Source organism: Arabidopsis lyrata (genome assembly GCF_000004255.2).
Source record: "Arabidopsis lyrata subsp. lyrata unplaced genomic scaffold ARALYscaffold_2, whole genome shotgun sequence".
NCBI classification, from domain to species: Eukaryota; Viridiplantae; Streptophyta; class Magnoliopsida; order Brassicales; family Brassicaceae; genus Arabidopsis; species Arabidopsis lyrata.
Window position 1 is genome coordinate 3670675 of NW_003302554.1, and position 26102 is coordinate 3696776.

Genomic DNA, 26102 nt, shown 5'->3' on the forward strand with positions numbered 1-26102 from the left:
GAAAAAAACTAGATTCTAATGAACAATATATATGCATGGGATAGAAAAATTTGTAAGATTTTTTGGAAATTAGTATCGTCAAAAATTATATAATTGGAAACGTTAAAATATATGATTTACCATGGTAAATAGTATTATGCATAGAGCCGTGCCTAAGGTTTTTCATGCCATAAGCGAAACTGAAAATATAATTCAATGTTTAAATAATAATTTATAACACATATAAATCTTACATATTTTTAAAAATATAACACAACTTCTATGCGAAATAATTCATAAGATCATTTGTTAAAAACAAATTACAAAAAAAAAATGTTATAATTTTTTTTTATCTAGTGGTTTACGATAATGCCGTTGTTGTGTCATCATCCGATTTCAACCCGGCATAATGCACTAAAAAAACTAGAATAAAAACGAGGATATAGCAAATACGGTATATAATTAAAAAATTGTATTTTTAAATAGTAAAATTAGTATTGAACAAAAATAAATTGGATAAAAATGACTAACTAAAAGAATTTGGTAACAACAAAGAAATTAGTACAAAAATGATAAAATGGAGAATCATTGAGGTGAAAAAAAAAAAAACGTATGGACACATTAAAATATCTATAAGAAATATATATAGATTAACATTTGAGTTATTGGTGGGCATTTGAGGTCAAACGAACAATAATTTAACAAACATCTTTATTAGTGATCAATAAAAATATTTATAAACATGAACTCTTAAATTTTGCTATAGAATTTGATGCCGTAGGCGAACCTTTCTTTATTCCTTGCATAGGCACGGCCATCTAATTTTGTTTGTTTGTTTTCAATCGTATGGCGAGTAATAACTAATAAATTTTATGTATGGCAATTATTAAATTATATATTTTAGACTACCAGAGTTGAATACATTAACATCTTATATATAACATAATATGACAAGGTTTTTTTGAAGAAGCTCTATTATCATGCCATTTGACATCCTATGCATCTGACATGTGTCTCTCTCCAATTAGTGGTAATTAGTGGTGATTAATTTGGAATTATATTGTGGAAAATAAATAGGTGATTTTGAAAACTACTCTTTTTTTTAGTTTTCCTTTGAAAAATACCTTTTTTCTATTTCTAATGGAAATTACAAATTTTTATATGTAAAATGACAATTTCGTCTATATTTAAATTGAAAGCTGTATTTTAGTAAAATTAAAACTAAATTCGAAAATTGAGAGAAAAATTCAAAATAATATTAAATATCCTTATAATTATTTTTTGAGATAAAGATAGTTTATTTATTTTATATATTAAATTTAATACGATAATATCTAAAAATATTAAAAATTCTATAAAGTCTATCCCTTAATATTGTATAAACAAAACAAATCTCAACGTAACAATCAAATTCTACAACTCCAAAGTCTGCTCCAATTTCAAGGTTAACGTAGATTACGACTTAACATTGGTAGAAAGATGTAATATACATGTATCATTGATTAAATCAACATACGGCTTATAGCTCTAACATAATATTAATGATAGAGTACCAAAAACTAATGGAAATCCAATCAAACCTAATTTTAGTCAAGAGATTTTAAAAGTAATGATGAACTATTAAATTTTAATCAAATATAGGAACATGATTCACTTGATAGGTGAATTCACAATTATTTTAGATTGTTTAAAAGAAATATTTAAGATAAGAATTATTAAAAATTGTTAGTTATTTAATATAAGAATTATTAAAATTGTAAGTTATTTCAAATATTAATTTCAAAACTAAATTAATAGATTTTATGTTTTACGTATAAATTCTTTTAACATTAAATTTTAATCAAATGTAGGAACATGATTCACTTGATAGGTGAATTCACAATTATTTTAGATTGTTTAAAAGAAATATTTAAGATAAGAATTATTAAAATTGTTAGTTATTTAATATATGACTTATTAAAATTGTTAGTTATTTCATATAAGACTTACTAAATTAATAGATTTTATGTTTTACGTATAAATTATTTTTAATTAATATTAAATTTCACTTAAGCCATTTTAGTAATTTAATATATTAAAATATAGTTTTTAAAAGATAAAAACAAATAGGGTATTTTTCAAAGAAAAGTCAAAAATTTACTCAAAATAAATTTCAAAAAAACAACTGAACATTCGTTTCTTCTCTTCTCTAAGCATATCTTTCTAGACATTATAATTAAGTGTCCCTTTTTACCTTACGTTACTCTATCTAATAAATGAAAACCGTAGCATTATAATTCTTTACGTTACGTTTCTTCTTCACATTACGTTTTCATGTTACAAATCTCTTATTTAATCAATTCCATAAAATCGAGACACTTGGTGTGTTGTTCTTTTAACGGCTGGAACATTCTTCAATGCTCTACAAGAAGCTCTCTACTTCAGCTCAAGCAATGATTATGTTTCTAAATTAACTTCTTTTTTTATTTAGTTATTTAAAATTTACATTTTCTTCTCTCTCACTCATCTTCATTTTAGTATGTTCCTTATCTTCATTCTAGCCAACAATTGTGTTGTAGAACATAAACGACACTGTTGAATTTGAGGTTGGATCGTCAAGAAATTATGCTCTTGGATATGTATGTTCTCATTTAAGTATTGTTTACTTTAAAATATTTTAAAAATATGATCCAGCAAAAAGTAACATTATATCCAATTGGTACAATGCATTTCTTAGTTTCGTGTTGATTAGCTAAAACATGATTTATTTTCGTAGATTGGTGTTAGTAACTCCGACCGAATAAAAAGCTGGTTAGCAGTATCTTATATAATGTATATGAGCTATTTGCTAGTAAAAACTGAAGTCATAGATTCGTTTTCGACAATCATTTTTTTGTTTGCATGTTACACAATGCTTTAGGTTGGAATTAATTACCAAGAAATAAAACGTCGAGCTCAGTAACCAAAGGTGTGGGACTGGGGACATCAAAACAAATACTACTGAATAATAGCCAAAGATTGATAAGGCACTGGTGAAAAACATATTAGATATCTATGTAGAGAATGGGATGGGAACTATGGAAAAATATGAAGAGGATTTTGAAAGATTCATGCTTCAAGATACTGCTTCTTACTATTAATTTGCTTCATATTTTGAGCAAGTTACAAGCATATGTATATGTAAAACACGAGGTTTGTTTTATTTGTGAATGCAGAAAGTACAAAATGAATTGTTGGTGGTGGTTGCAAAACAGCTTCTAGAAAAGGAGCACTCAGGGTTCCGCGCAATGCTAAAAGATGACAAGGTTATACGACTTTTTTTTTTTTTTTTTTTTTGTATTTTTATGAATTCTTAAGCAAATTATCATCTTAAAATATTTCTTAATTGCTATATTACTTTCAGAAAAATGATCTCTCTAGGATGTACGGACTCTATCATCCAATCCCTCAAGGGTTGGAACCTCTTGCAAACTTATTCAAGCAGGTTTTATTATTTTTCTTAAATTCACTTTTTATTTGTTTCCAAATAAATTCATTTTAATTGCTACATGACAATATTGGCGTTAATTGAAATTGTATCTCTATAGCATATTCTTGAAGAGGGGGTTTCCCTTATCAAACAAACCGACACATCTATTAATCAGGTTCATATTCTTTTTGATCATTTTACATGGAGTCGAAAAATTAGATGTTAGTTTTCCACAATACATGGAGTCGAAAAATTTGATCACTTTCTTTGAATGCATTGTAGGCATTGGAATAGGCAATTGAAATCCTAATTAAGAATGAAGGGAAGAATTAAGAAGCTTGAGTGATGAATGTATTAAAGTTAGGCTAAAATCTAAATTGAGAAAGAATATTTATTTTCTTCTTCATATTGTTAACTAGAGAGAAACCCACGCATCGCGTGGGATACTGATTAAAAATGTAATTGCAAAATAAATAATACAATAATAGGTTTTGATGTCCTTCTAAATAATTATACATGAATTTGTTTAACACTTTAGTTATTCATTTTGTTATCAGTTTAAGAATTTTGTTATTAAAAAAGGTAAAGTACGTATAGAGTGGCTAAAAGTAGAAAGTATTGGCATATACATTATGAAATTTATTTTGAATGTAAAAATTAGTATGTAATAAAACTTGTTCTGAAGGAAAAATGTCAACAAAGAATAAAAAGTAGACGTTTTTTGGAAAAGAAAAAATACTCATCTTCCAACGAAAAAAATCAGTGATCATAATCTCAAATATTAGATTTTATCCTTCAACTCTATCATCATCTTCTCCTTCTTTTTTTTCTATAATAAAAGTGTAGATAACGGTTTGCCATTAATTCTAATTTAAAAATGAGCTCGTCATGAAGTTTTTAACTTCTTTTTCACGACATGTGGTCCTTTTTCTTTGTCTTTAAATGCTCAAAAAAAAAATCTTATATTTTGTTTTTGTTTTTTTTTTCATCATTCAAAGTTATAAGAAAAATTAAAATAGTTTAGAAATAGATAAGATGCTATATTATTTATTTCATATTATCCCTTCACTTTATAATAAATAATTTGCAAGACCTTATTATTATATTTTATTTTTGAAAATGCACTTGTTTTGTGTATTTTCAAAAATACGTCTCATTAAACCTGAAAAGGTTTATGAGGTACTTCTAGATGGTAAGTATTACTCAAGCCTCGATCTAAGTATTTATAAGGTTTTATAACGTATTTATATAACATATTTATAAGATTTATAAGATATGTATAAGATTTTATAAGGTATTTATAAGTTTTAATCATGTATTTATACATATATATGTAGTTTTGTATGCTTTTATAATGTTACATATGTACTTAGGTAAATCTTTGATTTTTAAGGAAAGTTTAAAAAGGTTTTACGTAGGTTGTATTTTTGAAAAGAGGTATTGGAAAAAAACATTTCTAACAATTCCTCAATTTACAATGTTATTTTAATAATTTTATTACATTTTGCTTCTCGAATAGTATTCATTTATGTAATGATTTATAGTTAAATTAAATATGAAATAATATTTTAAGATGATAATTTGCTTAAGAATTCATAAAAATACAAAAAAAAAAAAAAAAAAAAAAGTCGTATAACCTTGTCATCTTTTAGCATTGCGCGGAACCCTGAGTGCTCCTTTTCTAGAAGCTGTTTTGCAACCACCACCAACAATTCATTTTGTACTTTCTGCATTCACAAATAAAACAAACCTCGTGTTTTACATATACATATGCTTGTAACTTGCTCAAAATATGAAGCAAATTAATAGTAAGAAGCAGTATCTTGAAGCATGAATCTTTCAAAATCCTCTTCATATTTTTCCATAGTTCCCATCCCATTCTCTACATAGATATCTAATATGTTTTTCACCAGTGCCTTATCAGTCTGTTCTCCCTCACGCTCTTTATGAATCTGGCGACACAAAATTGTGTTAGATAGAATCATGCTTAACCAAAATTTTCATTTCAGATACTAATACTTACAAGTTCTAAAATACAGCTTCTTTGGCTGTGGAGTGCATCTCACGATAAACATGAGGTAAATAATTTGCAACCACAGTTACAATAACGTACTTTGTAAAAAAAATTAGGAGCTATAGGAATGTATGACAAACCAGTTCGTGGAAGCATGTCAAGCCAACTTCTCTCAGTCTTGGAATGCCTCTACGAGCTAAGTAACAGTCAACATCAAGAAAGAATCTGGATAACCATCTAACCAGAACTTTATGGTTATCCCACTTCTTAACAAGCTCTCTTAGCATATCTTCATCATGCTTCTCTCTTAACGACGGCAACACCTAAACCACACATAAAACAAATATTTAAACCTGAATAGTATCCAAGAATCAAGCCCAAACTTAAAAATTTGCTACTCACCGTTTGGATAGTATAATCTTCAATTACTTCACGATACTTTTCATAAAGCTGTTTTGAGTAACCAGGAGAGTGGCTGCACATTTTGTAGATAGTCCTGCGAATAACATAAGACATGCGGTAAGTACATAACTATTAACAACAAACATTACATAAGACGACCTACGTACGTATAAAGATTCATATATTCCTCAGCATCAAATGGTGGTTCAGGCTCTCCTTCTATAATCTTTATCAGCTTGGTAACACCTTTCTGTATGTAAAGCCATCCTTCCTCAAATGTAATCTCAGTGTGTTGGGCCATCCTTCTTGAATCAAATTCTGTATAATAAAGTAATAGACATGAGAAATTTAGATTTTTTTTAATTCATTAAGGGAAGAAACTAAAATACCATTAGAATTTAGTTCTTAACAGGTTATCATCGATACTTTAGCAAAACTATAACTAATTATCGATATTTTAAACTAAAACTAACTATCGCTACCAAAAGAACAACGACAAGATGATATGTATTCATGGTAGTTATGCCAGAAAGAATCATTTAGAGAGAAAGAACAACAAAATTTGGCAAAATCGCAGAAGAAGGCGACGTAACAAAAACATGCACATAAACACGAAAACGCAAGACATCACGTACTTGAAGAATGCAAACAGTATGAATCCGATTTCACCGGGGTTAGCTATGCCAATCGAGAAATCTGATATAATGTTTTGAAGGAAAAAGGGCCTAGGAGATTTCTTATATAATGTTGCTACGAGAAGTTTTCGACATTTGAAGCATTGTGCTTGTGCCCCTTAAATTGATTGAGAGCATTAATCATTCTAAGATTTCTTACATAAACACACAATTAAAATGCATTAACAACACAACTAAATAGAATAAAATCCATTAATCCAACCCATTTCAAATTTTTATCATATGATTTAATCAACTAGTTTTAATACTTGAGTATGTAAATTAAATTAGTTACGATTTAAATTAAATATTATATAAGATATCACATAAGATTTATTTAATATAAATTAATTTTCTAAGATTTTTTACTTAAAAACAGTTATATTTATTAACAATTAAATATAATAAAATCCAACCTAATTCAAATTACCTTAACTATAACTATACAATCAAATCATTATTTCAGAAGATTAACTAACAATGAGGAAACTTAAATTTCATTTTAGGGTTTATTTTTTCTCATATTTTAACATAATTAATATTAATAACTATACAACCAAATCATTATTTCATAAGATTAACTAATAATAAGGAAATTTAAGTTTCATTATACGGTTTAGTTTTGGGAGACTCACAAAAATGCCCCTTTTTCAATACCTCTTTTCAAAAATGCCCCCTTTGGCTGTCCATTTTTAAAAATACCCCTTTTTATGTACAAAATGACTAAACTACCATTCTTTTAATAAAAGATATCACAAATATATAAAGAAAACATGAGAATGTGCACACATCAAAGTATTTTAAAGGTTTTTACAGGGTATTTATAAGGTTTCACAATGTATTTTAAAATGTTTTACAACGTATTTATAAGGTATTTATAAGATATTATAAGATTTTACAAGCTATTTTATAAGGTTTTACAAGTTTTTTATAAGGTTTTACAAGTTATAAATACCTTATAAGTACCTTGTAAAACCTTTTAAAATACATTGTAAAACCTTACAAAACACTTGTAAATACTCTGTAAAACCTTTAAAATACCTTGTAAATTTTTCCTGCCAAAAATTTTCCCGAAAAAAAAAAATTTTGGCGGGAAAATTGCGGGATCATGTTTCCCGCCAAAAATTTGCAGGATCACTTTTCCCGCCAAAAAATATTTTGTATTTTGTGGACCTAATTTTGTTTCAAATAAGGGTAAAATGGTCATTAAAAATTAAAAGAGGGCAAACTTAAAAATTGACTCTCAAAGGGGACATTTTTGAAAAGGGGCATTGAAAAAGAGGCATTTTAAACAATTTCTCTTTAGTTGTTCATACTTTAACTAAATAAATGTTATTTACAGTATGTAAATATAACTCCATATACCATATAAAGGTTTAAGAACTAACAACTGAATTAAGTAGCTGCTAATTTGTCTCTTTTATATGGAAAATGTTTGATAGTCTAATCATATATATATATATATATATGTATATATAGTTTTAGAGATTTCAATACATTATTAAAAATATATATAGTCAGCATTATAAAAATAGGCTATTTGACGGTTTACTCACCCTGGTAGACTAATTGAATGGTAAAAGACTAGATAACTTTCTGGTTATCAAACTTAATATATATATATATATAATTTAAGTTTTATGTCACTTCAAATCTGAGATTCGTAACAAACATCTTACATTTATATATTTGGACCGATCTACGATAGGATGCTTGCGCGGTCGAGGTGTCATTGTGATTTGATCGAACTAGACGAAGAAATATGAAATTTCGGATTGTATTGCCTGCGGTACAATATAGTTAACACTAAAAAAATGTTGAATTTTATAAATATTAAATAAAAGAACATTACTAAATCAAATTATATTTGAAGCCAAGAAAAAAGGTTGAGGACGAGACAAAAGTTTTAACGCTTTGACCGCTATCTGTGGATCCATCTTCGTTCGACGGCGGGTTAGCTAGTCTGAAGAACGAAGAAATTTAGGGTTAGAATATTGGTTAACCATTCTGTTATAATGAATCGAACCAAACTGAAGAAATAAACGAATCTAATTATAATTCATGCGGATTTATTATTGGCCAATAACCGAAACCGAACCAATTCTAAGTTGGTTCGGTTCAGGCAAATCAGTTCGGTTTGTGCAATTCCGTCTGATTTTCATCCGAGGCCTATATAGAATCATGTGACATGTGTGACATGTGTGCAATTCTAAGTATTCATGTATGCTAATAATAGAAATGCAAGTAGCCAGTTTGAAAATCAATGAGAGGATGGTTCCTTTCCTTGCTATGGTTTCCTCTTCATTACCTCTAATTTAATACTTACTCACGTTTCCTCTAAAACAGGACCATTATGGTTGACGCAATTGTATCGTTCGGTGTTGAAAAGCTCTGGGAACTCGTGAGCGAAGATTATCAGCGATTTCGGGGAGTTGAAGAGCAAATTACTCAGCTAAAGAGTGATCTGAAGATGTTAATGTCCTTTCTGAGTGACGCGGATGCAAGGAAACAAACAACTGAACTTGCAAGAAACTGTGTGGACGACGTAAAGGAAATCACTTACGATGCCCAGGATATAATTGAAACATATCTTCTAAAGCGAGAACGAAGTGAAAGTAGTGGCATCAAGAATCACATGAGAAGTCTTGCTTGCATTCAAAGTGGTCGTAGGAAGACTGCCTTAGAAATCACAAGCATTAGTAAGAGAATCTCCAAAGTGATCCAGGTTATGCGAGATTTTGGGATACAATCGAACATTATTGAAGGTGGGTATTCGCAGGCTCTACATGATAGAAAAAGGGAAATGCGTCATACATTTTCCAATGAGTCTGAAAGCAATCTTGTTGGTTTGGAGAAAAATGTTGAGAGATTGGTTAAGGAATTGGTGGGAAATGATGATAGCAGTCACGGGGTATCTATTACTGGCTTGGGCGGTCTTGGCAAAACCACCCTTGCACGGCAAGTTTTTAATCATGATACAGTAAAACGTCATTTTGATGGACTTGTGTGGGTGTGTGTATCACAAGATTTTACACGGAAGGATGTGTGGCAGACCATCTTGAGGGATCTTAGTCCTGGAGAAAAAGATTCAAACTTGCGGGAAGACGATATTCAGAAGAAACTCGTTCAGTTGTTGGAAACAAAAAAAGCTTTGATCGTCTTTGATAACCTATGGAAAAAAGAAGACTGGGACAGAATAAAGCCAATGTTTCCAGAGAGAAAAGGTGACCTCTTTTATTTAGTGCATATATAATAATTAGGCTAATCTGATATGTTACCATTTGATTTTATCTAAGAAAAGAGATAACATGGACACAAATTCCTAACAAACACTTTTGTGTGGTTTATTGCAGCCGGTTGGAAGGTACTACTTACTTCACGCAACGACGCAATACATCCACATTCTGTGACCTTCAAACCAGAACTCCTAACTCATGACGAATGTTGGAAACTTTTACAAATGATAGCATTTCCTAAGAACGACACAACTGGTAAGCATTTTCTTAACCGACTATTTATAAATGCTATATTATAAAACTACACTATGTTTTACACAATTTATTTTCACATAATTTCCTCACCTATAGTTGTGTTGCAGAAAAAAAAAAAAAGAATAAAGAAGGAAAAATGAGTTTCGTATTAAGCTTCCTGCTTTGCGAGAAATATTAACAATTAAAAAAAGTTACTAAATTAACCCAAATTCTGAGTTTAATTATTAGAGTGTCTAAAAAAAACTGAAAATTACCCAGATTGACTCAAATTTAGAGATTAATAACTAGATTGACACCCTAGTTTTGTAGTTTACTAGACTAACACAAATTTTGGGTAAAATGACCAAAAACCCAATTCAATTTTATTAGGCTTTAAAAAAAATCAAACAATATAACATTTAAATTAGAATTACAAAACCCAAACAAAAAAAAAAAAAAAACAACTAGCCCTAAATTACGACTGCCTTTCACGTTTTTTTCTCAGCCTCATTGATTAAAACTCAGTCACTTTCGCGACTCCGACGAAGACTTACGATTTGTCATTCTTAAAATATGTAGTCCATCATGGAAAGTCTGTCATCAAATAGATATATAAAATCTGTCATAATATGAATAAAAATTAAAATCTGTCATTGCTTAAAACATATCTGTCATCACTATATGAAGTCATTCCAGCAATTTTTTTTTCATCACTAAATCTGTCGTAATGTGACAGTTTTTTTTGAACTAATCCTAAATCTGTCGTAATGTGAATAAAATCTGTCATCACAGAAATATTTCATTTGCGATTGTATGTCAATCTAGCAATTTTTTTTTTGTATGACAAATCTGCTATCACTCGACAGTTTTTTTGTTTAAAAAATAAAAACTGTCATAACATTAAAAAAATCTGTTATCACTACTAAGTCATTCTAGTAATTATTTTTCCAAAAACAAATCTGTCACGTGATGACAGATATTTTTATAAAAATAAAATGTCTGAGGCCACTATAAACATAAATCTGCCACTAATTTTAATAAATCTGTCAAAGTGATGAAAGTCTGTGGTGTCATAAAAAAATAAGTCTGTAGTGGAGTAAAAAACTACAACAAAATAAATATCTGTCATAACTTGTTAAATTAAGTCTGTGAGAGATAAAAAATCTGTCACAGAAAATCTGTCGTTGATAAATAAGTCTGCCATTGAAAATAAACCTGTCATAACGAATCCAGCAGACTTTTAAAAAACCAAAAAAATTTCCTAAGTTTTTTTCTCACGTTTTTCAAAAAAATTTGAGGGCAAATTTGACTTTTTTTTTTCCTAACAAAGAGAGAAAGGGTATTATCGTTATGAAAATAACCCATCTAACCCTCTAATTTTATGAGACATTCTAGTAATTAAAGTCATTATTTGGGTCAATCTAGTAACTTTCCCTAAAAAAAATTGGAGGTTAAATAAGTTATATTCATGACCATAATATCTTTTCTCTCTTTGTTAGAAAAAATAGAAGTCAAAATTACCCTTAAATATATTAAAAACGTTGGAAAAAAAAATTATTTAAAAAGTCTGTTGGGTTAGTTGTTACAGGTTTATTTTCCACTACAGACATATTTTTTGCGACAAATTTTTTTTCCCACAAACTTGCTTGAAATAAGTTACGATATATATTTAATTTGTAGCACATTTTTTTCCCACGACAGACTTATTTTATGATGATACCACGAACTTTCGTAATTTTGAAAGATTTATTAAATGTGTAGCAGATTTATTATTTTCGTTGTGTCAGACTTATATTTTTCGATAAAAATCTGCCGTAATGTAACAGATTTTTTAATGAAAAATAATTATTAGTTTGACTTATTAGTGATAATAGATTTATTTTCTATTATGACAAAAAAATTTTATAACAAAAATCTGGAGTGTGTTAGCAGATTTGTTATATAAAAATAAATTGCTAGAATGACATATACTCGTAACCGAAATGTTTTATGTCATGACAGATTTTTTTATATTATGATAGATTTCAGCTAGGTTATAAAAGAATCTGTCGTATGATGACAGTTTTGTTAATGAAAATAGAATTTTAATATGCATAATAAGGTAACGACATACATATTCTTACCACGACAGACTTATTTATATTAGATGGCTCATGTGAGGCTGTCTCTTCGTTAATATATGATTAGATTAATTCTTTTATCGTTATATATATATATATATATATATATATATATATATATATATATATATATTTTCGATTTATATTTTTTTCGTTTTGTATATTTTTTCGTTTTATATTTTTTTCTTTTTTTCATTTTTTCGTTTTATATATTTTTTTCCTTTTTGTATTTTTTTTCTAATTTTCTATTTAATTTAGTTATTGTATGTTATTTATTTTATTTTAATAAAATTAAAAATAAAATGGGTATTTGGTCTTTTAACAAAAAATTGTGTTATTCTAGTAAACCATAATATTTGGGTGTTACTCTAGTTATTTTTGTTTAGAGTTGTATCAAACTATGTAAATTTCAGTAAAAAAATAAACATATAGAAGCTCATGAAAAAAAATTAAGAAACGTTTGAATAGAATGATATTGAACAAAGCTGTACGGCCCAGATCAGCCATCAATTGTATGAAAAAAGAAAGAAAGAAGAACTTCATATATATTCTCACAAACTCAAACAAAGCCACAAAATCAATTGTATGAAAAAAAAAAAAGAAGAAGAATTTCATATACAACACATATTTGTATTCTCACAAACTCAAACAAAGCCACAAAATCAATTATTATTAAAAATTAAAATAAAATTGATAAATGTTGGACACTTACGAATGATATATAGCATTTCCTAAGAAGGAAACAACAACTGGTAAGAATTTTTTTAACCGACTATTTATAAATGCTATATTATAAAACTACACTATGTTTTACTCAAATTATTCTCACAAACTTCCCTCATCTATAGGTTTTGCAAAACAAAACAAAAAAAAAGTAAAAAGGGAAAAATGAGTTTCGAGAAATATTAACAATAAGAAAAAGGCAAGAGGAAGAGAGAGCTCGTGAAAAATTAAGAAATGTTTATATTGAATGATTTAACAAAACTTTACGACCAGTGGCGGAGCTAGAATTTTCTTTTACCGGGGTCAAAATATAAAAATCATTTTTTAATAAAATAGATGTGATTTTTTTTCAAATTATATTGCATATAAGTATATAACTTATGTTTTATAATTAAATAATAATTTTTGGTATTTCTAGAAAAGTTTGGTTGTATAAAACATGATAATTGATATACATAAAAGACAATTATAAATGGGAAAAAAGAATAGATAAAAGCAAAAATAATAAAAGTATAGTGGAATAAAAGTAATTATATAGATTTATAGTAATCAAAGAAAATGCTATTGAAGTAAATGAAAACACTTATTCACAAAATTAAAAATAAACTTATATATAATTATTAGTGGTTATAATTCATATCATTTTGCAATATTAAAAAAAGTTATGTATTAAAGGGTCAAAAGATTGGTTTTCACAATGGGCATTGGGGTCAATTTATAGGATTTTTCTTAAATATCTACATACTTGTTTAAATTTGCCATAATATTAGTTGAATTTTAAAAATTCACCGGGGTCAGTTGACCCCCATGGTTGTATGCTGCCTCCGCCCATGTTTACGACTCAGTTGTATTTAACAAAAAAAGAAGAAGAAGACATGCACATACAACACATAACATATATGTATTCTCACAAAATTTCATCTTCTAATCCAAATTTCTAGTACAATTTAATTTTTAATTAATACAAATTACTAATTTAAAATAAAGTTTATAAACTACTCCCTCCGTCCCACAAAGATAGATATTTTAGATATTTCACATTTTATTAAGAAATAATGTATAATGACAATTTTAACCTTTTAACATTTTAACATATTTTAAAGAGTATATTATTTATTGTTGTTTAATAAAGGTAAAATAGTTAAACTGTTTTAAATTTGACATTGGAAACACAAAACTTTTATCTTTGTGAGACAAATTTTTTTTCTACAAAATCTATCTTTGTGTGACGGAGAGAGTATATTCAGAAATAATTTTTTTATTAATCTTTATGTTAAATATTTTAAAACAATATTTAGTCAACTTCATTTAATTACTATAACTGTTTGTTTAGCAAACGACATTTTTCAACCTCAACTATTTGCTAGCGGGTTTTCCCAACCCAAACTATGATCCCCAGTCGATTTCAACCCAAACCCAAAAATAATTCAAAATCAAAACCTGAACTAATGCAAATGAGCCGATTTCAACACGACGCGAAACGGTGTTAGTTCGAAAGTTAACGGTTGCTCAACCTTGGGTAATTCTCTCTCTACAGCATTCAGCAAACTCTGAAAATATAATCAAATAACCTTGAGAACCATTAACTTCCGAACTAATACTTTCTAATACACTTTTTGGATCCAAAATACCAATAGTTTTAGATTAACATGTGTTTAACTATTAATGCCTAGAAAAGCTATTTAATTTGAAGTTAACTATATTACTAATCATTAAAGCATAATTAATAAAATAAATGATACTCAAATTATATATAATTTAGAAATAGCTTTCAAAATTCAAACAAAACATGATTTCGTGACCACATGAATTTTAGTGTAACAAACTTGAGCGATACCAAACACCTAGTTCTTGGAGCTCTTGATCCCGGAAAATTCAACAAAACCCCAAAAGTTTCAAAATTATCACTTATCACAACTTTATAAAGGACATCTAGAAATTTGTGTATGTGTTCCTAAATCACTTTGTATACTTTTCCTACACTTCTAATAACCTTCCATGAAGATTGTCAAATTTTTGGAATTTTAAGATTTTAGTGGTGAATTTGGAAAACATAACAAAAAAAAATAATTTCTTTTTGGAAATTGACCTTAATTATTTGAGGGGGGAAATATATATATATATATATATATATATATATACCAAAGGATTTCAAAAATTGAAAGAACCCAACCACTAAAAATCACTTGAATCATTGATCCAATCAAAATTTGCGAGATTTTTCTTTCCATATCCTCAATTAAGTAAATCGTTTTCTACTATAATATCATAACTCTCTAAACCCTTTAACTTAAAGAAGCATCTACAAAATCTCAAACACGTCTTAAAATTAAAGATCCAACGCTAATTGATATTTGACTGCATAATGTTGTGCAGGATATATAATTGATAAAGATATGGTAGAGATGGCTAAGGAGATGATCAAACATTGTGGAGGACTACCATTGGCTGTCAAAGTGTTAGGAGGGTTGTTAGCTGCTCAACACACACCACGTCAGTGGAAAATGATATCTGAGAATATTAAATCTCACATAGTTGGAGGTGGGATTAGTTCCTATGATGACGATAGCAGTTCGGTTAATCATGTTCTGTCTTTGAGCTTTGAAGGATTGCCTAGTTATTTGAAGCACTGCTTACTCTACCTAGCCTCTTTTCCAGAAGATCATAAAATAGAATTAGAGAGATTGTCTTATGTCTGGGCTGCAGAAGGAATAACAAATCCTAGGCATTACGAGGGAGCTTCCATTCGAGATGTTGCGGATCTCTACATAGAAGAGTTAGTGAAGAGAAATCTGGTTATTTCTGAAAGAAACATGTTGACTTCGAGATTTGGAATTTGTCAGTTGCATGACTTGATGAGAGAGATTTGTTTGTTAAAAGCCAGGGAAGAGAGCTTTATAAAGATTGATAGTGATCCAGCCAACAGCTCAAGCGTTTACTCTCAAGCTTCTAGCAGATCACGTAGACTCGTTGTGTATTGTACAATTCCTTTTATTTATGGAGAGAGGGAGATGAAGAATTCCAAACTTAGATCTCTCTTGTTTATTCCAGTTGGGTATGATTGGATTATGATGAGATCAAACTTCATGGAGTTACCATTGTTGAGGGTTTTAGATCTCAGATGGGCTAAATTTGAGGGAGGGAAGTTACCCTCTAGCATTGGAAAGCTCATCCACTTGAAGTATTTGAGTTTAGAGTGGACAGGTGTAACTCATCTACCTTCATCTTTGCGGAACCTGAAGTCGCTGCTCTATCTTAATCTAAATATACGTTCTCATCTGACTGACGTGCCCAATGTCTTTAAAGAGATGCTAGAACTGAGATACCTCTGGTTACCATCACAAACAACTAGTAGGACAAAGTTGGAATTGGGTAATCTACTCAAATTGGAGACGTTGGAGAATTTCTCAACAGAGTATAGCAGTGCGACGGATCTTCACCGTATGACAAGGCTAAGGAGTCTCCATATCTTAATCAGAGGCGAGGGGTGGCGTATGGAAACTCTATCTTCAACTCTAAGTAAATTGGGACACTATACAATCTCCCTGGAATTCCGTTCATCTCAAACACCCGATGTTACCTGATGTGCAACATTTTCCTTCTCATCTTACAACCATATCTCTACAATATTGTCGTTTGGAGGAGGATCCGATGCCAATTCTGGAGACACTGCTACAATTGAAAGTGGTTTTTTTATGGCAGAACGCTTATGTTGGGAGGAGAATGGTTTGCTCCACCGGCGGGTTTCCTCAACTACAGGAGCTTTCAATACAGGGACTAAAGGAATGGGAAGAGTGGAAAGTAGAAGAAGGCTCCATGCCCCTTCTTCATTCTCTCTCTATTCGTTCGTGTTATAAGCTAAAGGAGCTTCCAGATGGGCTGAGATTTATCACTTCATTGAAGGAATTGAGAATCGACACAAATGAAAGAGAATTTCAGAAGAGGGTTTCTAAAGGAGGAGAAGATTACTATAAAATCCAACACATTCCTCTTATTCGATGTGACTACAAAAACGCGAGGTAATAGAATATTATTTTCCCAGTCCAATAATCTGAGAAACAATTTCATAAAGAGAAAACGAATGACGATGGCTCGACTTCATTTTTTGATGCAAAACAAATTTGATTATGTACTTTCATGAAATTTAACCAGTTATTATTCTCTCTTTGTTTTTCAGAGCGATTGATATCTTCTCCGTTGGATTGTGAGGCTATATATATCCTTATAATAAAATAATAATCTCTTTTGCATTGTGTTGATATGTGTTTGGTTCCGGAAAAACGGTCTATTTCCCCACGAGAAGTATGACATCATAATAGATAGAGCCCAAACTTTAACCCCGATCTATATGTCTCTAAAATGATACTTCTCGATCTATATATTCCCGAATCGATAGTTTAAATCTTATATCTCCCTAAAATAATAGTTCTCATCTAATTATCCATAGCTATTGGTTTTGTTCGGTTTAATGTCTGCTAAACCAATTTACAAAAATAATAAACCGGATTAAACCTAATCCAAACCCGATTACAATTGATTCTCTAATAACCCGACTATAAACCGATTCTCTAATAAACCCGATTTCAAACCCTTTTCGGTGAATGATCATCATCTTCGTCATCCTACATCAGAGATGAAACAGATAATCTCGTTTTACCAATCTTCCTCCAATGATTAAAATCTCTTTCTGATTTTAGACCCATCATTTTCTACTCTCTCCATTATGAAACAAAATCAATTGTTGGTGTTCTTCAACCTCACAGGTTCACAGTACCCAAAATCGAGACCAATGACTATCCAATTCCACAGCGGAGCAATTCCACGGCGGAGCCACCACCACCGACGTTCGTCGTCGTCATCCCAACACATGACTTGATGAAACAAAATAATCGGAGCTGAAGCAGATCCCTAATCTGAGACGAACTTCTTCGTCTTCCTCTTCGCTTCAACAACAGTGTCTAATTTTACTTATACTTGTGCTTTAAACTTTTCTGAGTCCTCTTTTAATTTTGTCATTGATTCTTCATCTTCTTCCTCTGAGTTTGTTTTTTTTCTCCGATCCCTTTGAGTGAAATCAAGGATAATTAGATTGAGATTTTTGCCATTGATTAATATGAGATCGTTTGTTATTACTTGAATTGTTCTTGAACTTGTTCGATTGTTTGTCTTGATTTCTCATTTTGCCTAATGAATCTAAAATAAATATGTTCCATTGTTGTTACTTCTCCAATGTTTCCGTCATTGTTGTACCCATTGGGAAAGAGATCAACTTGCAAAACTGAGAAAGAGGTCAAATTGAGAAATGGGTAACAAATTTGGAGATCATGGATGCGTACCTAGTGGCTAGATTAGAGTAAACCGATGGCCCCGAAGAGCACATTGACGTTAAAGAAGAAGAGAATGTTTGCTAGCTTCGGTGATTCAAACACCATGAATGAATAGAAGAGAACTCTTAATCGGAGGCTGGAGAGTAATTACGGAGAAAGGTGAGGTAGAAAAATTGTTATGATCTCATCCCCATCCAAATCGTGAAGCCATTAAAATGGTTTGGTGAAGAAGAAGAAGAAATTGGGTGACAAATGGTCGGGTTTTTGAAATGGGTCGGGTTTTAATTTTGGTTATATTGAATTTGTGTGGTTTTCTATCGGGTTTAGTTTGTAAACCGATTAAATCCAGTTTTGTGGGGTTTTAGCTCTAGAACTATTGATTCGGAGACATTAAGCAATAGAACTTTCAATTTGGGGGGGAAATAGGGATAAAACTTTTATTTTATGGACATATAAACCGGGTTTAAAGTTTGGGCTCTATCTGTTATGATTACTATAAAATCCAACACATTCCTCTTATTCGATATGACTGGCCACAAAAACCAGAAGACAACGAGGTAATAGAATATTATTTTCCCAGTCCAATAATCTGAGAAACAATTTCATAAAGAGAAAACAAATGACGATGGCTAAACTTCATTTTTTGATGCAAAACAAATTTGATTATGTACTTTCATGAAATTTAACTAGTTATTATTCTCTCTTTGTTTTTCAGAGCGATTGATATCTTCTCCGTTGGACTGTGAGGCTATATATATACTTATAATAAAATAATAATCTCTTTTGCATTGTGTTGATATGTGTTTGGTTCCTAATCAAACTATCGGCTACTGTTCCACTACCATACTAAAAACAAAAATGCAGGTTGTAGGTTCTGTTTTTTTTTTCCGAATTATCATGGTATTTGTCCCGTAAGCCATTGTTACAAGTTACTTGGTCTGCTTTCTGTTGTGTTTATCCAATATTTTTTTTTTTGAAATTACACGTGATCAATTGTTTATATAATGTTTAATTCGGTTTAAGATTTGAAAAATCGAACTAACGGCTTAGACGAATTCATACGCAATTTGAACAACTTGAACTGGATTAATGGATAGTAGAAGAAAGATCAATGCCACTTCTTGAGACTCTGGTTATTGGGTAATGCCAAAAGTTAAAAAGGATTTTCCTGATACATTACTTCCATGAGAAAACTAAGAACTGAATTTACGAAGAGGAAATGGACAGACAAATTGTCTAAAATAGGAGAAGATTACTACAAAGTCCTACACATTTCTTATGTTTTATTTCTCTAGTGTAGATGAAGAATGAGAGATTTGAGAAACAACAAATTACCATGTAAATTCACTACAAGAAAACAGGGTTTTTCCGACTGCAGAAGAAGTCGTTAAATGTTTGTTTACGACTACGTTACAACTAAAACATATAGTCGTAAAACGAGAGTCACTTAAGTTTATAGTCGTAAATATAGTCGTTAATTAACAACTACACTACGACTAATATGAATAGTCGTAACTGTATTCGTAACGTAGTCGTTAAATGTTAAAACTACGCTACGACTAGTTTACGATTAAAAATGATGTACATAAGAGTGTTTGGTGAAGTTGCAATGACTACTTTGCGACAATTTGCCGGACTAATTTAACGACTATTAAACGACTATATTTATTGGCAAAATAATTATTTGGTATTTCGTTTTTTCCGGTTGTAATTTGTTTTGTATCTCAATTTGAAACCAAGATTCTCTAAAGCAAACAAACAAGACAAAAAAGAAACCAAATCAAACTTAAATAACATCTCAGATAGATATGGGTCTTAACATAAACCATGAAACCAAAAAGGTTTCAAATAAATAGAAAAGAGAACACCTAAGTAGCAAATACAACAGACAAGTATTTTAAAAGATCAGACAAGTTCTTGAGAACAGACAAGTTCTTGATAGGGAAAAGTTTAGGAAAGATATGAAAAGGAAAGTGATAACCTAAGAAGCAGATGGAGTTGTTGCTGGAAGACCGATTGAGAGAAAGGCTCTGTGGTTGTTGGAGCAGAATGTGTCTCCATGAAGTCCAGAAAGGCCGGATCACTTGCTCGCATGTACTTCTTTAACAAGGACAAGTGCTCGAGCTTGTCCTCTTGCTCAGCCGCGCCACAGCTCAGAAATGCTCTGCTTCACGGGTAACAACAGCAGTATCACGTCGTTCATTGTCAACCCTAGCATTAAGAGCAACCTAGATGAAGGATCTAACAATAAGAAACCTAGATCATCATCATCTAACTATCAAATTATCCTAATCTAGCATAAACCATGATCAAACAAAAAGACTAAATACTAAACATGGTGGAAAGAGAAAAGAGAAATGCATAAACATAAAGATAAAAGATAGAGATGAAGAATCCTTCACTAAAGTGGCATGAATTGTTGAAGTTCAATCCAAAACATCAAGAAGAGATTTTGGATCTAAATCCAACTTTAGAGAATAAAACTTAGGTTATAAGATGTCTAAATATTGCTTATATACAAAATAGGATCGAACCGGGTCGATCCGAGATAAACCGGGTCAAACCCAAAAGCTTCTACAGATGCATCAGTCGATTGCTCCCTCGACTGCCTCTCATGTGCGGCCTGTTCTCGTTCCAATCGATCAGTAAATCAACCAACAGGTCGATTGAAATGTTCGGTGGCTCCTCCTTTGTTCTTTTTCGCGCCAGAGTGATATATGTCCACTAAAACCACCATAACTCTTGCATCGTAGCTATGATTGGCCTTAAATCACATCCATTGGAAAGCTAACTCAGTTTCCTATAAGTTTCATAAATAGCTCCGAAGCTAAATCTCAATAAAAGATCTTTATATGAGTCGATCTTTGAAGGATTTCGGACTGGTTCTGAATGTCATTTCTCTTCTTTGCATCCAAATGTGTGTCCTCCATTATTTTTACATGAAATAGCTCAAAAGACACACAAAACACACCAAAATACACAAAAAGACACTATAGGACTTCTAAATGCATGAAGACTCACTTGGACACTAAATGCAACAAAACACAATGAAAATACTAATGAAACACAGTAAAATTGAACTTAACAACGATAAGAAAGCAGTAAATATAGAGTATATCATAGAATCATAATCTTTTCCATTTTGGTTGTATATACATTTTGAAACAAATTGCAAATTTACATATGTTAAGAAGGAAGTGGCATCAAGAATCGTCTTAAAGGACTTTCTTGTATTATAGTTGACCACATGATCATTTGTATTTTAGTGGACCACATGGAAAATGCTTCAGATATGAGAGGTATAAATTAGTAAGAGGAACTCCAAGGTGATACGAGATATGTAGAGTTTTGGGGTGCAACAAATGATTTGTCCATGACGGCGGATATTCACATCCTCTACAAGAAAGACAAAGGGGATGTGAAATTCGCGTCCTCTTCAAGAATGACAAAGGGAGATCATCTCTCAGAGATGCAAAAAACGTTTCTCAGCAATAGTGAAAATCATCTTGTGGGATTGAAGGAGAATGTTAAGAAATTGGTTGGCTATTTGGTGAAGGAAGATAGCATTCTAGAGGTTTCTATAACTAGGATGGAAGCTTTTGGTAAAACTACTCACGCTAGACAAGTTTTTAATCACGATAAGGTAAAAAAAACGATTTCGTTGGATTTGTGTTTCACAGCTGTTTACAAGAAAACATATGTGGGTGTGGCAAACCATCTTGGAGAGGCTTAGTCCAAAACATGATGAACATAGAGAGGTAGAGATGACTGAGGGCGAGCTCCAGGGAAAACTCTTCGGGTTATTGGAGACTGGCAAGTCTTTCGCGAATTCCCAGTTTTCTTGTAGTAGAAAGAACAGGACTGGGACCAAATCAAGTATGGTGGATGGAGGGGTCTTGGCCGAGAGGTTCATTTTCATTTTCAAAACATTTCTTAAGCAAAAGAGGCCATTTTTATTTAATAATGTTAGGTAAGGGGCCAAAAATATTATTTTTGAGAGTCCATTTTCGTTTTTCTTATTAAAAATTAAAGAATAAAGCCCATTTTTACAGCCTTAGGCATTTTTTAATTTCCTCGGCCATAGGCATTTTTACAGCCTTAGGCATGATCCTACGGAATTTTTTTTGTAATCAAACCATATCTTAGGTCCAAACAGAGAATGGTTATTACTTGATAATGTTGTACAGGATATAAGGTTGATCAAGCTATGATCTTGCTTGGAACGTTGAATCGTGACGTTTAAGCAATATATTTTGAGAATCTTCTTTTCAAGGCTTAAAAGCTTTTTAGTAAAACTCAATTCCAAATCTAAGATGTTGTACAAAACCCTACAGACATCATAATATAAAGAAGCAAAGAGGTTTGAACATAGGGAAAAATCCAAAAAAAACTTTCATTTATTTACTTTTTGGAAGTTTAACACCCCAACATTTTCGATTGGAAATGTAATACACATCCTAGTAAAAGCATGCAGTTTAATTTATAAAGCTAAATATTATTATTTTTACACCCGCAATTTCATAACAAATTTTTTTTACAATTTTACCTTTACTCATTTCTATTAATTATTAACATATATATAATATATGTTAAAAATAATATAGTAACAATTAAATAAACACAAAAAAATGTTATCTTTCTTGACAGAATATGAATCCGACTTCATGTATGTCTCAAGCTTAGTAATGGAGGAAAATCGGCCTTTTTCAACCTTAACTATTTACTGGCGGGTTTTTCCAACCTAAACTATGACCCCCAGTTGATTTCAACCCAAACTCAAAAATATTTCAAAATCGAAACCTGAACTAATGTAAATGAGCCGATTTCAACACAACGCGAAACAGTGTTAGTTCGGAAGTTTACGGTTCTCAAGGTTATTTGATTTTATTTTCAGGGTTTGCTGAATACTGTAGAGAGAGAATTACCCAAGGTTGAGCAACCGTTAACTTCTAAACTAACACCGTTTCGCGTCGTGTTGAAATCGGCTCATTTGCATTAGTTCATGTTTCGATTTTAAATTATTTTTAGGTTTGGGTTGAAATCAACTTAGGGTCATAGTTTGGGTTGGAAAAACCCGCCAGCAAATAGTTTTTTTTTTTTTTTTTTTTTGATAAACCCTATCGGCTATCCGGTCGGCCCCGGTAGGAACGCACCGAGGTGCTACATAGTGGACTGCCTATCCCGAGTTTGGAATGCCTTCCGACTAAGTGCCAGGGGTAGTCAGGCCGCCTGCATTTCTGGCTACCAGGTAAACCAATTGGGCCAAGGTCCAACTGACAGACTTCCCAAACAAATGTGTTTTTGTTTCCAGAGAGAATCGAACTCAGGTTTGGGAGTTTCACCCTTTCCCAAAACTTCCTCTGCCACTAGACCACGGATGCTTGGGGCCAGCAAATAGTTGAGGTTGAAAAATACCGTTTTCCCGTAATAGAGCCGCAAAAAGGTTTGGATCGTTTGGTTACAATTCCTCTGGATTCGGGTTATCGGCCCTCAAATTATCATATATTTGCATTTGGTGGCTGAAAATTTGAATTTGAAATTTGGATTATATTTTTGTAATGGACGAAGAAAACAAAATCATATCAGATTATGTCAAGAAATTTATATATTTATCTTTATTTTTTAAAATAAATATATATGGAGAAGAAATGGAAACAATATTTCTATATATTTTATTTATTAATTATTATTATTATATATATATATATTAATAATTAATACAGATGAATAAGGCTAGAATTAGAATTTTTTTTTTTGTTATGAGATTACGGGTCTACAAATAACATTATTTAATTTAATGGATATTAAATTATACGCTTTTATTAGTATGTGTATTATTTTTTAAAACAAAAAGTTTCGGATATCATACGTCTAAAAATAAATAAATAGGATTATTTTGGACAATTTTCCGAAAAAATAATATTAGCTTGAAAATTTGGGCTTTCAGAATTTAAATGTATGACTTTTTGATAATATATCTAGTTATACTGAAAAGAAGCAAGCCCAATAAAGTGTTGATTGCTTCTATCCTTTTTTCGAAAGACTAAAGACCTTCGAAAACCAGTGGGACAAGATAATGTTATATTGTTGTTCTATAGAAATGGGTAACTGGTAAAATGGGTAAAGTAATTATATTATTGTTTATATTTAACTAGATATGGATCCGTGCACGGGTTACCGTTCAAAATTGTCATTTTTAATTTTTATTTTTGTAAGTTTAACTAAAGTTATATAAAAATATGTTTTAATTTAGGAAATATAGTATTTTAATTATTTGTTAAATATAGATTAATCATGCATATTGTGCAATATAAAATACTATTTATAGTTTTGTTTATTATATATTACAGAATGTATATTATTGAATTTTAATAAATTATCTACATCCATCGTAAGAGTGCATAACACTTTCTAATTTCAATGTGGGCAAGATGAAAACAAAATTGTGACAATATGAGAAAGTCTATATCCACATCATGTAACTTTACTTGATAATATGAGAAATCCTCAAAACAAAAAAGACAAATTCATAAGAAATTAGGGAATATGCACTAAATAACCTAAGACTAAAAGAGAATTACGAAAATAATATTAATTAAACAATGTCTATTTGCTATAAGATTTTTGTCATTTTTTTGCCCATATTACTCATGAGTTCTTTGTTGTCTCTTTTTTCTTTATTCTCGCCGGCGAGAAGTCTCAAATCTCTCTTTTTCTCTCATTAGATTTCTCTTATTTTTGCTCGATCTCCTCTTTCTTTTTCTTTCTCTCCCTCTCATTGGATTTTTTCACCACCATATTTTTTTTCTTTTTCCATATCACTATTTTTCTCCTTCGTCGGACATCACCACTGAGTCTCACTACTCCGACCCACCAGGCCACCACCACAACTGAATCTCACAACTATCACAATCATCATAACCATCAATACAAAATCTCGCTAATTCCCATCCACCACCTTCATCAATATTTACTGTCACCACCACCAAGCTTGAACCACCGTCATCAACATCAATACCACAGTTACCGCATCTTCCTCTCTTTCCCCAACTGCTCTTATTTCTCCACTTTCTTTATCTCCTCTGACATCGTGTGGAGCTTCTTCGACAACAACTCTATTCTATGTCCATCGCCGTTCATAATTCTTAATTTGCCTCCATCGCCATATATTCTTAATTTGTCTATCTATTTATTTGTTTATTTCATTTTTTTTTTTTGACATCTTTGTATCGACAAGGCCCGATCCATAACCAATTCCTACTACGCGGGGTAACGCGACTTAGTGGAGTCGAACTCCGGTGGGGAAGTCGGAGTCAAATGGACTTAACCACTTGACTAAAGGCACATCCCCATCTATTTGTTTATTTCATAGAGGTGAGCATTTAGAATCATTTTTCTTCTAGGATTAACAATTGATTATAAATTTCTTTAATTACCATACTATACAATAAGATTGTATAATTTCATAAATCTTTTTTAATTTTAAGGAAAAAGTAATCTTTTTCTTTTAAAATTAGTAGTTTTAAATTAGAATTAGTAAATAATTTTTTAATTTCTATTTTTATTTAATAAGAAATATCTATTTCCTTATAATTATCTTCTTTACTATCTCCTACCAAAAAAAATAATTATCTTCTTTACTTTTTTAAAAATTATTTTTTTATAAGATATATATGTATAGTTGCATTATTAATTTTTTTCTTAAGTTTCTATTTTTATTTCATAAGCTACATCTAGTTTCCTTATATTTATCTTCTTTAGATTCTTAGAATTGTTTAATATAAGATATATACGTATAATTTTCTTATAATTTTTTTCTAAACTAATTTTTTTTAGGTTTTACACGTTGATAAATTTGACATGTGTGTATAGTTTCTTTATATATTTTTTTAAATAAATAAAAAGAAATTTTTGTTTAACAAATATCAAAATCTAAAATCGATAA

At 30.5% G+C, this 26102-nt stretch overlaps 1 protein-coding gene and 1 pseudogene across 1 annotated transcript; one reads left to right on the forward strand and one right to left on the reverse strand.

The window, feature by feature from the left end:
• Positions 1-3539: 3539 nt before the first annotated feature.
• On the reverse strand, positions 3540-8454 carry LOC9322726 (annotated as a pseudogene).
• A 401-nt stretch (positions 8455-8855) lies between these two features.
• On the forward strand, positions 8856-19114 carry LOC9324247 (putative disease resistance protein At1g59780). Its single transcript, XM_021034673.1, is given in 5 exon segments — positions 8856-9741; positions 9871-10008; positions 15207-16362; positions 16364-16814; positions 18667-19114. Coding segments are annotated over 5 exon segments (2700 nt in total). The 5' UTR covers positions 8856-8870; the 3' UTR covers positions 18751-19114.
• Positions 19115-26102: the final 6988 nt, after the last annotated feature.